We start from the raw sequence: 13,734 nt of genomic DNA on the forward strand, positions 1-13,734 counted from the left end.
AGGAATGGAGTAAAGCTAAAAGAAACATTGTGAAACGGAACGCAGAATCAAAACAAAACAGTAATCAAGGCTACCAGAAACACACTTTTCTGATGCTCATAGGGTTACTAGAAGTCCAAATTTAAAATGAACCTCTTTAATTTACATAAAGTATCGTTCAGATTAGCGGGAGTCCACGGTATTCCATCGATTTAAATAAAATATTCAACAACTGTTTTTGCTGAGTAAGTTACACTGGTCTAATTATTAATATTATCACTGCCGTTTGGTACGCAATTTGCTGCAGTAGTTTCACTGCCATTCTTCACACTTCCATTGGCCGTCTCTGGATCAACTGGCTGTTTCACATTTCCTATAATCAGCAAAATGAGTCTTGTGATAAAAATACACCAAGATGTCGCTACGAACCTCTGATGTTCCCGAAAATCAGCTTCTGCAAAGCGGAATTCGGAAGCTCTATCGCCAAGCACAGGAACAGTGCCATCAGATAGGAGAACATCACCGAAGCGAACACTAGCGTAGTCTGTAAGGGGGAATGTGGAATCGAAATTAGCACCGTCCATCACGGATGGTGGCTAGATAAAAAAAATATTACCGTTCCAATGTAGTTGAAGTGAACTGGCGTCCGTGTGCTCAGAGCTACCACCCTCATTACGAACACGTGACCAAGATAGGCCGTGTACGTGATCCTTCCCAGGGGCTCGAAGATGTGGTGGTTGAAGATCCGCTTCAATACCGGTGAAATTCCGTACGTTTGGCCAATCATAAATATGCAGGTGTAGATGCCCCAGGTGTTCTTTGCCAGTGGGAAAAAGGCTGCCATCCACAGGGAGGGTTTCTCAAAGTTGTACTCGTAGAAGATGTAGTTGGACAGCAGGGTGGCAAAAACGGCTGGGAATGTTAGATACCAAATGATGCGGAACCACTTTTTCTGAACGGGGTCGGTGTTGGTTTTCTGTAGATTGAGATAGATCATTCCGGTTATGATTCCGGCTAGGTAGTTTCCGAGATTGACGTGCAGTGGGATGTAGGCTTTTTGATAAAATTCGTCGAACCACAAAGTGAAACGTTGACCTCTGTTGGAGACAAAATTGGAATTGAGTTCGACTCGCGGCACGATGTGGATCAGTAAATTAGTCTTACTGTAGTGTTACAAGAAATGTTCCTTCGAGTTTGTCGTAGTATATGAAGAAAGCCGGTATCAGATAGGTAGCAAGCACTGCTAGCACTAGAATCGGTGCTGTAAACCTCCGGAATCTAATGATTGCTAGAAGAAGCAAACTTCCAAGGATGAACAGTTGGAAGTCACAGCCGAGATACCAGCCTTGCTGAACACACTGAAATTACAAATTCTAAGAGTAAAAATTGTTCAAACATACTCTGTGAGATCTCAAATTCGTACAGGCTGATCTCCGTTGATGTAGTTGTTGACGTATAGCAAATTAGTCCACCAATTTCGGCGGCAGAAGGCCCGTTCAGTTTCCGTTCCTATTTTCCATAGGGGACCATCCTGAAGTTTGGACAACCATGTGGCATGCAGCAGAATGACAAACGCATACACTGGAGTCAAACGGATGAACCGGTAGACGATGGCCTTCAATAGGAATAGGAATCCGGGTGATCCTCTCGAACGATTTTCCGCATGCTGTATCATTTGAACGGCCAGCAGGAAGCCACTCATGGCGAAGAAGCTCTGCACGATCTGTGGACCTCCAGTGAGGATCATCGTGCTTAGGTTGTGATACATCTGAAAGGATTTGAATTTTAGAAATAAGTAAAATTCAAATTCAAAACTGAATTCGATTGGATCGTTACCATTTCCATCCTGCTGGAGTTCTGCAATGGAATAATAGCATAGATCAGTGCCGCATGACCCACAATGACTAGATTCATCGTCATGAATCGAACCGCCTGGAAGTAGCGCAGATCTTTGTTGAGAACCTCCTGGGAACGAGACGTCAGTCGGTACCAGTTCCGAAGGATCGAAAACGACACGAGCACCATTTTTCCTACAACCGAAAAGGGATTCTGCATTGATCGAGAAACATTTCATTACACTATGAACTGCTACTTACTGGTACTATCCAAGTCATGTTTGTAATGTATGACATGCTGTTTGTAGTTGATGGTTTTGTCGTACCAACTGGATAGAATTACTGTAAAAATTAAGGCTACATACACCAGCAGGAAGAATACGTCCAACCGATCTATGAGAGATTTAACATATTTTATAGCAAGTGATTTATAAACTAAAATGATCATACAAACCAACGTCCACAGTTTCGATATTCTTGTCACAGACTTCAATTTCCGTGTAGGCCCTCAGTCGATAGGTTTCATTGAGTTTGTAGTTGATGCAAAGATCCAACAGCTCACCATAACGTTCGCGATCTTTCGCCGCGTCTCTGTAGACGGTCGTATCGAAAATATACTGTAAAAACACAAACAAAACCAATAGGATTATCTGAGATAGGGTAAGGGCAATCATTTATTTAAACAGAACCAAACATGAGCTTTTTACTCATCCTTCTACAATTTGCATTAAACATTGCATAATTTAATCTTGTATTTTTGGTTAAAATTGTGTTTTCGACATTTTTTAATAAATCATAGCACGAAAATGCCACTTCCAAAGTTACAAAATAAAGTGTTTCTGGGATAAATATACATTGATAATTTGATCAGCAATGTTGAGAACGGTTTTTTTTTTTAATTTATGTTTCAATACGTTTGCTTATTCAATAGTATTGATTTAAATTTAAAAACTTACGAAAAACGTAAACTTTTAATATATTGAATACATATTGGGCACACAAAAGTTGGCAAAAGTTCAAAGCCTTGAACAACAATTTTTGGTCAACTTTTTTACGTGTTGAGAAAATTATGAACTGCTGTCCATCAGTTAATATGACCTTGACCAACTGAACAACTCTGTCGAAAATAGAATCGTTCTATATGCCCAAGATTCCAAGATATTGCATATTCTGGAATTTCACTTGTACGCTAGCGCCACGCAGTGAGAATTTTTTTTAACTGCAGTCCATCAATCAAAACGCCTTGACCCACTGAATAATTTTGTCGAAGACAGTAACGATCTATATAACCAGCAACCCAAGATAGAGCATATTGTGGAAATCACTTATACACTAGCGCCGCGTAGTGAGAAAATTCTGGTCTGCTGTTCACCAATCAAAATAAACAACTTTAACGAAAATAGTAACCTTCTATATGGCCAGGATATCAAGATATAGCATATTCAGGTAATTCACTAGCAAACTAGCGACTCGTAGTGAGAAAATTCCGAACTGCTTTTCACCCATTAAAAGGTATTGACCTACCGAACAATTTTGCCGAGGACAGAAACCTTCTATATGATCAGGATCACGAAATATACCGAGGAAGAAAGGAAAACCCACATTTTTTGTACAAAGTATAACGCGCGAGTGCTTCTGTTACAAAAGTTGAATATCATAATGCACCTCAAATCTTCAAAAGTGGTCCAAAAATGTCAAAATGTTCTAAACCAGCTCTGCTGCTGCTGGTCAACCGGTAGCAGAATCGATATGGTGTTGGAATATTTCCTCTATGCCATGATTTTATGCCATTTAGAGAAAACTCAAGTAACATTGCAAGTTTTATAGAGGTTTTATAGCATTCTACAAGTCTAAATCATGGTCTACAGAACCCTCATACAACCAGAATTGTTACTTGGAAATCGCGGTCTACTCTCAGGAATGGACCATTTTCCCGGTGAATCCGAATTTCCGCAGGGTCACCTCTCACGTGTTTTCCATCCCGACTGACCAACCACAAGTCCAATTGGTTCCCTGTCTGTTCCGTTCGAAAGTAGATAGCCAAAGCTTTCAAAAAGTAGTTCAATCTGAAAATTTGGTAACCAAATGCCGAAAACCAGTCGAGTCAACCAGTGCTGCAAAATATAAATATCAATACCTACAAAATGCTACATTTCAGTAGCCACCTGATCTCAGTATCAGTTCAGACAGTTATAATATCAATATCATTCGCCTCAATGTCAGTGGCATTGTTAGTTGATAGTTGATTTATTTAGATAAAAGTAATATGTTCATCTTTTCCCTAGTGATATTTATATGGACAGTAATATTGAAGGCGTACCGCTTGATATCATGCCTAAAGGGCGAACACGAAATTATTGCGACACATTCAACAGGGCATAACTTTTTTACCATTGGGTAAAAATCAACCAAATTTTGCACACTTTCTCATTGATGTGTATTGTGTACATGCTGTCAAACTCGAAGTCGTGTTTTTCGATTCAACGAAAATGGAGGTGAACCAACGCGAGTTGAGAGAACAAATTCTTTCCAAACACCTGGAATTTCCTGACCTGTCGCACCGGCAGTTGGGAAAAATGTTGAACATTCACCATTCAACCGTCTCCAGAGTGTTGATGCGGTTCCAGGAGCGGTTGACGTTGGACCACGGCAAAGGAGCTGGAAGAAAACCGGGACCGGAGAACAAAAAGACGGAGGGAAAGGTGAAGCGGATGATTAAAGCAAATCCCAACGTCTCAAGCCGTGATTTGGCTAAAAAGATCGGCATTTCGCTGAGCTACGTCCAGAATGCAAAGAAGAGAGCTGGACTACATACATACAAGGTACAGAACTTCCCAAACCACGATGAGCGGCAACAATCGACGGCTAAAACTCGGGCACGGAAGCTCTACGAGAAGATGCTGACAAAATATGGCTGCTGTGTGATGTACGACGAAACGTATATAAAAGCCGATTTTAAGCAAATTCCGGGGTTGGAGTTTTTCACCGGCAAGAGCAAGTTCGATGTGGACGACAAATTTAAGAAGAAGAAAATGTCGAAGTTCGCCTTCAAATATCTCATTAGGCAGGCCATCTGCTCTTGCGGACTGAGGAGTGAGCCTTTCGTGACAAAGGGCACAGTAAATGGCGAGATCTACAAATCTGAGTGCCTCGAGAAGCGCCTTTTGCCGTTCTTGCAGCAGCACGACGAAGCTCCGCTATTTTGGCCAGATTTGGCATCATGCCACTATTCTAAAAGTGTCCTGGAGTGGTATGAGGCCAATTCTGTCCATTTTGTTCCAAAGGACATGAATCCGCCAAACTGTCCGGAGCTGCGCCCGGTGGAGCAGTACTGGGCAATAATGAAGCGGGAACTTCGGAAGAGCAAGAAGACAGTCAAAGACGAGAAGGACATGTTAATAAAATGGAAAAAAAAAACTGAGAAACTGGTACCGGATGACACTGTAAAGACTTTGATGGAGGGCATCAAGCGAAAATGCGTTCAATTTTACACTCAAGGCTCCATCGATTAACTTTTCTTTTGATTTTTGAAGTAAATATATGTATAAAACTACCCTAAAATTTTGGTTTGATTCTAAACATTATAAGAAAATTGGCATGACATTTTCGGTGTCGCAATAATTTCGTGTTCGCCCTTTACTACGAAATTCAGTGCTAGACCAATAGACCAATGTATCTTAAACGCTGTCCAGACTGGAGAGTTATAACATGTTATAACGGTTGTCAAATAATTGCAACACAAAAACCACCATCAAGATAGCGCTATAATATGTTATAACTCTGTAGTCTGAACGTATTATTGCGTCAATTGACATTGTTGACTGCACGCAGTACTGGCGAAGATAAGCAAATGCCGCGATAGAGCGAGTGAAAAGCAGAGGAGCCAATAACGAAGCCCTTCAGCAATTCTCGGCTCTAGATAAGTGAAGTTAATGCCTTGTTCAGACTACAGAGCTATAGCATGTTATAGCGCTATCTTGATGGTCGTTTCTGTGTAGCAATTATTTGACAACCGTTATAACAACAATCAATACGAAACTAACGATTTTAAATTGGCTCACCACTTTAGTAGCCTATTGGTCCCAAGCAAACGATTAACGTACCCTATTCTAGTTGAAATTCTATTACTACACTATGTTTGTTTTGATTCGCTATGAAAGTTTGACAGATAACATCAGGGGTGTGTGGATTCATGCAGAACATGCAGGGGTGAGTGAAATAGCTTGGGACTGCTTGGGACCGTTGTTCTGGTACTGAGTGAGCCAAAAATAATAATGATTTTCTTCGGGACCCAGTGGTCTTAGAGTTACCTCTATGGTTATAACATGTTATAGCTCTCCAGTCTGAACAAGGCATAAGCGCTCATAAGCAAGCACCACACGGGCAAAAATATTGTCAATATTCAAAATATTGACAATCATATTGATGCGACGATAAAAATATTGATTAACGATGACGCAAAATCAAAAAAGTTTGATTTCATGTTTGAATATTTTCGCTCATTTTACCCTTCTGTTTGACTACAGTAGCAGATGGGGCCTGTTCTTTGGCATCTTTTGACAAGGTAGTTGTGATTTTACTCGGAATATGCCAGCAGCAAAAGCGATGTTAGTGAGGAGCGACACTGATTGATGACCCCCGGAATAAATTGTTGATAACGCCCTTAATGGTAACTAATGCCGCGAAGAAAATTAAAAGCTCCTTCACGCTTGGACCAGACGGTATTAATCCTGTAGTGTATTGCCACGCTATTGGAGCTCTTGTTGAGCCACTTTGCAGGATCTTTAATACATCGTTTGTGGACTTGAAATTTCCTGCTATCTTGAAGGAGTCATTGATGGTTCCAGTACCCAAGAAAGAAGACAAACGTGATGTTAAAAACTACAGGGGAATCACTAACCTTACAGCTGCATCTAAACTGTTTGAGATAATTGTGAGTGAGGTTATTCTTGAACGTGTGTAACATCCCAAGTAACCAAAAGTTCCGCATTCAACGATTAAAATCACTTCCAAGTTCCATAAAGTTCGAATGAAGTTCCGACAGAACTTTCAAGTTCCATAAAGTTCAAATAAAGTTCTGACAGAACTTTCAAGCCACATGAAGCAATCCGCACAAGTCTTTATTAGTAACAAAATTTAATGTACGTAATTGATGAAATGATCAGTGGCCCGAATAAATCATAATTCTTATATCTATGCAGTGCCTCAACATTCTATCCAAACATAAAAAAATAATTAAAAGGAAATTTCCTGGATTCGAACCCGTGTTTTCGGCATGCGATCTACGAACGCTAACCACTGCGCCACAACAGCTCACTGTATTATATCTCAGATGACGCAACGGTTGGTGCTGGAACTCTCACGCGAAGGACTGGGTTTTAATTCTTCAAACAGCTCCAATTATCTACTTCTAATAACACGATAAATCAATACACATTAATACCTGCCTTTAGAAATAACTTTCATAAAAGTGCGATCTAAATATATAGAATTGGTGTAGAGGACAAAAACCTTTTTTAATATTTTATAAAAGTTCCGTTCAAGTTCCGCCAGAAGCTGCTTATAATGCTCTTCAATTATGATACCGGAACTTTCAAGTTCTTATAACGATTTAAAAATGAGGCTGCTTTGAATTCTATAGACCAACACCAACCAAGCTGCTTAAGCCACAAATAGCCTTTTATCAGAACTTTTGGTTACTTGGGATATCTCCTGTGACCAACATGGCTTCATGCCTGGACGTTGGGTTACAACAAATCTACTGGATTTTACCACGACCTGTTTCGAACAACTGCATAGTGGGGCTCAAGTAGACGTCATATATACGGACCTTAAAGCAGCGTTTGATACGATCAACCATGATATTCTGTTGGCTAAGCTATCCAAACAAGGCACATTAGATCGGTTGAAATCGTGGTTTTGCTCGTACCTGACTTGCGAGTTAAACTTGATTCCAGTAGGGTAGAGCACTACTTCGTCGTAATTGCCCATTTCCGTTCTATCGATCAGAAAAGATCAATAACATCTATGATTTCACTGTGCACAAATCAATAATAGGTTTGTTCCTATGTGTTAGTTCATTAGCTACAACATAAATCCTGTTAGAGCGCATTGTGTGAATATTTACACTAATTATTTTCAAAACAAAAGAAGCGCTCATAGCTAATCCCCTTTTTCTACGTTTATCCGTAGGAGGAAGAAAATCTAATGGCGTTTCAATGCGTTAGGACGGAATTGAATCTCGTAATTTAGAATCAAGAAGCATTATTAGATTTTAAACAATATTTCAACAATTTGTGACTCTTTATCAAATCTAACGGTACGTATGGAAAGGTGAATAAATTTAGAAGTCATCTTTGACATAAATATTCAATTTTTTTTTAAACTCTATCAGAAAAGAGGTAAAGCGCGGGTTGTGATTAGTAGGACGGAAATTATATCAAAACCCTACTTCCTCAGTTGGAGGCGAACCAGCCCAAGGCTGAAAGCCTCCTTAATAAAGTTAAATAATAATAATACTTCCTCATATTTTACGAACTTGTCGGGCGTATCACAGGGGAGCAATCTTGGCCCGTTGTTGTTTATTTTATTCTTCAACGACGTATTGCTTGGAGATGGTTGCAAGCTGCCGATGACCTAAAGCTGTACCCAAGTAACCATAGGCACGCTATTTCGCCTTTCCGGCTATATACAGCTGAACAACGGCTATACCAGTGTTTGCAAGTTCTGATGAGGCCCGTATATAGCCAAAACGGTGAAATAACGTGCCTACACTGAGATTGTTATTCCATCAAATTCCATAGTAATATCGTATGATTTTTTGCGACAAGATTTTAGGTTGAATTTCATACGATCGGACTATGAAGAACTGTCAAATTGATTCATACTGCTATCGTATGATTTTCTCGTATACAACTATGCATTTGAATCCAAATTAATTATGGATATCATGGAACACTACGTTTACTTTTCGTCATTTAGTTTTGTTTGAAATAAACGAGATTTTTGTTATTTTCTTAGTTTATATTGACTCGTATTTGAATTAGTATTTTATAACATTTACTTACAATTTTTTAAAAACGTTTTCTGGTTTAGATTTTGATCATGATGCTTTGATCTTTTGGTGTACATCACACGAAGCAGCTGAGAATACTGAACAAAGTTCGATGGAATCGAAAAACTAGTTCCGTTGGCGTTCGATTTTCATGCAATGGGTCTCCAGGTCAGCTGGTGCAACGGTGCAGTTATGTACAATGTAAAGCCAGAAGCAGCAGAAGGTAATCTGGAAATGTAAAACTAAAGATTTTAAAACATAAATTACTGCTTTGATTCTATAATAAATTACTACTTACAGATTTACGAAGTCTTGTGCTACGTCGCATAACTGGATCTGCCATCTTTGTCGTTTTTGTTGTAATTTACACTGACCTAGTACTTTTCATACGATCGTCTTATGAATTTTTGACATATTTTGCGTAAAAGCAATTCATACGATGGGTTTATGAAATTCATTTTTTTTTCATACACCATTTATTGTATAAAACTATATATGCTATAGATGGAGTATGGATTCATAAGATACCTATGAAATTGGATGGAGCTCGTATTTTTATGTGTTCATACGATGCAGCTTATGAAAATTGAAGGGACAGTTTCCTTAGTGTATGGTTACTTGGGTATTGCGTGGTGCGATGTACTGAGGATTGTATTCGTCTTCAATCGCTATAGAGAATTTCACGTCAGGTTGTATTGGTGCGATATATGAGAGCGTGCTTGTGAAAATTCGAGGAAAATACATAACAAATCGCTGTCAAACTAATGTTGACAGATCTAATTTCATATGTTTTTTAGGTTAGCCAGAGGAAAATAATGCATCCGGTAGGTGTGCGTGCGTTAAACGTCACTAATCTTCATTGGATCTATTCGTTGGTTGGTGCAATCTGAATAGGGGCTGTTCATAAACTACGTAGACAGTTTTTTTGGGATTCTTGATGTCCCTCCCCCTGCGTAGACAATAGTATATACAAAAAATTTTAAATTTTTATGGTCCGTAGCCGGAAAACGGAATCTCATTGGTTCGAGAATTTTGATAGGTAAGCAGGTACCTAAGCTCGTTGACGTCATTCTTGTGACGAATTTTGAAGAGGACGGAGGAGCAGCAGCAGAAGTAGCAGCAGAAGTAGCAGCAGAAGCGGCAGCAGAAGCGGCAGCAGAAGCAGCAGCAGAAGCGGCAGCAGAAGCGACATCAGCTGCGGGAATAGCAGCCGAGAAAGCAGCATCGCGGTTTTATTGGAATATAAATTTGTCATTCATTTCTACTCGGGATATGAGATCCCAATAATCAAAAGAGAGGGAGAACGAATTCTCTCACCACACAATTAGGCATAGGCAAATGAAATAGACCGCGTGGATTGTAAAGTTATATATATATCGCTAGAATAGATGGGACAGTGAAATGTATAAGATCAATAAGGAATACAGTGAATTTATCCTCATTTTGTATCAGCAAACGGTTGACGGAATAAAGAATGCGTAAGGCAATTTATTCACAGAAACTACTTTTTGAAAGCTGATCCGAAACTGGAAGAAGCCGTTTCCTTTTCAGGTTGAGAACATTCTTGGTGAGTATACTGGTTATGATAGTGGTGACGACCCCATTGGTTTCTCACTACATAATCAGAAAGCTGCTGTTTCTGCCAACAGGTTTCGTGTAGCCGTGACTGAGGAACCGGAAACTTCATTATGGTCACGACAATTTCCAACCCGAAAGATTCCCTCGACCGGACCGGGAGTCAAATCCGCCACCTCCGGCTTGTTAATACCGTGCCTTTACTGACTAGGTTATAAGGCCCCTACCTACCGTGGCGCGATCCGTAAAATCCTCCGCCGTATTCTGATCGCCGTATGCAATTTGCTGAGTTTGGAAACCGTGGAACGTCGACGAAAGAATCAACAAAGTTATTAAATGGGCATGTTGACTGCCTTCTCCGTCTTCTTTCGCCGTTAGATATCCGAGTGCCCCCGAAAACATAACAAAGTGGTACCCTACTCCAACCACGATACCATCGAACAGCATTCAGTGCACCACTAAAAACTGTGATGCGTACGTTCACATCTGTTGAAGAATTGTTTGAATTTGGGGAAGCTTTTTGACTCGAATTAGAATTGCATGAATGGTATAGTTTTTAAGATATTTCATGTAGACAACAGTCAGATGAATAATTAAATGAATAAATAAATATTGACGTGAATATATTGATGGAAATATTGACGAAACTTCTGTCGTGTTGGGCGCACTTTACAGAAGGGGCAAGCGAGCGTGGCTGACGAAGGGGAGAATTTCCCATAGATGGAGATATTCATCACGATATCACGCGATATGAGATATTTATGAAAACACATGACATTTCTACAAATATTTTCTGAAATTTGGAACATTGCGATTCAGATGACCAAAATGGGTCTGTGTAGAATTTAATGAAATTTCAATCCCATCATTAGAAAAATGTCAACTACTCACCGGAAAGTTTATGTCAAACTTTTCAACCCGCAACGCTTGTCTCGTGGCATTTGGTAAACGGCGTACCAGTCGTTTGCAGTCTTCCATACAAACACCCCGATCCAGCTGGGCATGGTTGTAGTGTCTCTTCCAATCTTTTGAGAAATCCTCAATCATGTTCCACAGTTCGGACCCATTGTCCGGTTTGATGACCACTCGGGCCACACAGTATGCCACGATCTGCCCTGGGGGTGCCTCCTCCATGCACTGGTCGTAGTCATCGGTTTCCGATAGCCTAGGCATGCGATGGTACTGAGATACTGGAGTAGAAAAAAAAAGCATAATTGAGTTCGTAGCTGCTACGGATTTGAAGGATGTAAACTGACGAAGGGTCGTTTGTGCTAAGTGCGGTTAATGTTTTACTTTTAGTGCTTGCAATTTTATGCGTGGTGTAATGCCGTTGAACCTGTCGCAGTCATTAGCAGAAGGTAACTTCAATATATCAGCTCGTATATCTATATGTGCTTGTTGTGGTTCTATATGGAAGCTGGATGACGACTAAGAGCCACACTTAAATGATAAATGGAAGTCCGGAACCATTTCAAATCTACTTTATCAAGTACACAAAAAGCTCTTTTTTCTGTCTATTGCATCTCAACTGTAACTTTACACCTGCCCGCAGAGCACTTTGACCTCTTCCACAAATTGAATGCTTTCGAAGTCTGCTCCATTTTTCCTATCAAATATTTATCAAGCACAATGATGAATCGACTTTACAACCCCCAGATATTAACTATTATTTCGATTAGTTTTGAGATGCCTAACAACTGTGCCGAATTGAAACGAATTTGGTTGTGATCTGGATTTGAAGGGTATTGTTATGATTGTATGGTAAAATGTATGAAAAACAGAATGAACAAGCAAATTATCAAAAATGCATAGATAGCAGACATAAATTAGACCAACTATGCAGAACATCGAAAATGGATAAATAAACGTTTTCGTATATTTAATCGAATCGCTATCGGAAGTGCAGTAAGGAACAGGGGGTTGTAACCCACCACACAAACTTGACCCAGGGATCAGGATCAGGAGCCGAGTCACTTAATAATTAAATCCCTACTGCTTACAATCAATGAACTCTCCATTGCTGACAACGCCAAACAGCACTACAATCAAGGAAGCACTGACTAACTTCAACATGACAATTAATTACACTAGTAACTTGATCTACAATAGGCTGCAGCTTATTGAGGGAGATTCGAAACTTCAGCACTTCCTAGCACGGAAGATTATCACACTGGACTGATCCAGTTGAGATTTGTTCTCAGATGTCAACCGTTCTAGATGAAATAGAAACTAATAGCAACCAGCGATGACTTTGAGGAAATGACGCATGTAAAGAAACGTGTTACCCAAAAAAAAACAGGAGGATAATTAAAAGCTTTGACTAAAATAAAAAATCTCCTCAGACTAGCTATAGTGATATTCGTATTGTACCTACCAACTTCCTCAATACAGGCGCTTTTGAATGCTGCTTCAATTAGAGTTCTGTGAAGTGTTCGGTTTTGGAAACTCAGCAAATTATTTTCTTACCGGGTAGAAGTACTAATCATGGCTATATCTACGTTTCTTTTCGGTCTAGCGAATTTTTCCTAACGATGGTGTAGCCTAACAGCATACAAAAAAATTATATCAATATTGAGAACTAGAATAAAGTAGGGGGCAAGGTCACCACTCTAAAGTTAAAATCATTTTATATTTACACTCATAAAATAAATCACATAACCAGTGGAAAATATCTATGAGGCTTTCACATAACTTTCATGTGATCCCATAATTCGAAATTGCTCCACTAAATCACATGAACCTTATGAGTCCAATGAAAGCTATATAACTACTCATATGGAATGTATAATGTTATGTGATATACAGATAAAAATAATTAATTTTGGGAGTTGGTTGGAAATGCTAACATGAAGTTTTAGTGTGATAATTTATTAGCTAGAGAATGATCTTTTTAGAAGAGAGTAGGTGGATAGTTACGTTAGAGTACGGCAGTATGAAAATTGAATAGAAATTGAAAATGAGCGAAGGGCCATTAATGCGACAGTTTTTTGAAGATACACGCACATCTTTTGCCTAGCCCGTACGATGTACGCGGAGACTTTAAGTACACTGAACCAAAACATCCGCAATACTTCGAATGATTATTGCATTGCTCGAGCCCTTTAACAATATGCATTCGAATTTCAGATGATTTTCTTATGGTTGAATTCGTCGTCAGATGATGAATATCCATATGACTGTCATCCAAATACAGGATGATTTTCGTTTGAAAATAAGCTACAAAACATACGGCACTCAGAGGACAAACATTTAAGAATAGTGTGACATCAAGTGCTTTTAATAAGATTTATA

The 13,734-nt window shown here is 39.4% G+C and overlaps 1 protein-coding gene across 1 annotated transcript; it reads right to left on the reverse strand.

Annotated features, from left to right (window-relative positions):
• Positions 1–239: 239 nt before the first annotated feature.
• LOC135708534 (nose resistant to fluoxetine protein 6-like) lies at positions 240–12,525 on the reverse strand. The gene is made up of 10 exons (XM_065230641.1): positions 12,444–12,525; positions 11,335–11,633; positions 2,269–2,431; positions 2,076–2,207; positions 1,816–2,009; positions 1,403–1,747; positions 1,144–1,337; positions 596–1,076; positions 409–523; positions 240–352 (listed from the first exon to the last, which is right to left on the reverse strand). Exons 1-10 carry the CDS (start codon positions 12,514–12,516, stop codon positions 240–242), a joined length of 2,109 nt encoding a protein of 702 aa, XP_065086713.1. The 5' UTR covers positions 12,517–12,525.
• Between the last annotated feature and the right edge of the window lie 1,209 nt (positions 12,526–13,734).

This window comes from Ochlerotatus camptorhynchus, unplaced genomic scaffold (assembly GCF_037179485.1).
Source record: "Ochlerotatus camptorhynchus isolate MF236.1 unplaced genomic scaffold, CSIRO-AGI_Acam_v1.1 ptg000330l, whole genome shotgun sequence".
Classification (NCBI taxonomy): domain Eukaryota; kingdom Metazoa; phylum Arthropoda; class Insecta; order Diptera; family Culicidae; genus Ochlerotatus; species Ochlerotatus camptorhynchus.

What these genes read in the sequence shown, in the direction of transcription:
- LOC135708534 (XM_065230641.1), bottom strand. Translation starts at nt 12,516, where the DNA reads ATGTTGAAGTTAGTCAGTGCTTCCTTGATTGTAGTGCTGTTTGGCGTT. An exon ending in ACATGACTTGGATAGTACCA is followed by an intron (nt 2,010 to 2,075) that starts GTAAGTAGCAGT and finishes TTTCGGTTGTAG; the next exon opens with GAAAAATGGTGCTCGTGTCG. An exon ending in ACTCCAGCAGGATGGAAATG is followed by an intron (nt 1,748 to 1,815) that starts GTAACGATCCAA and finishes AAATCCTTTCAG; the next exon opens with ATGTATCACAACCTAAGCAC.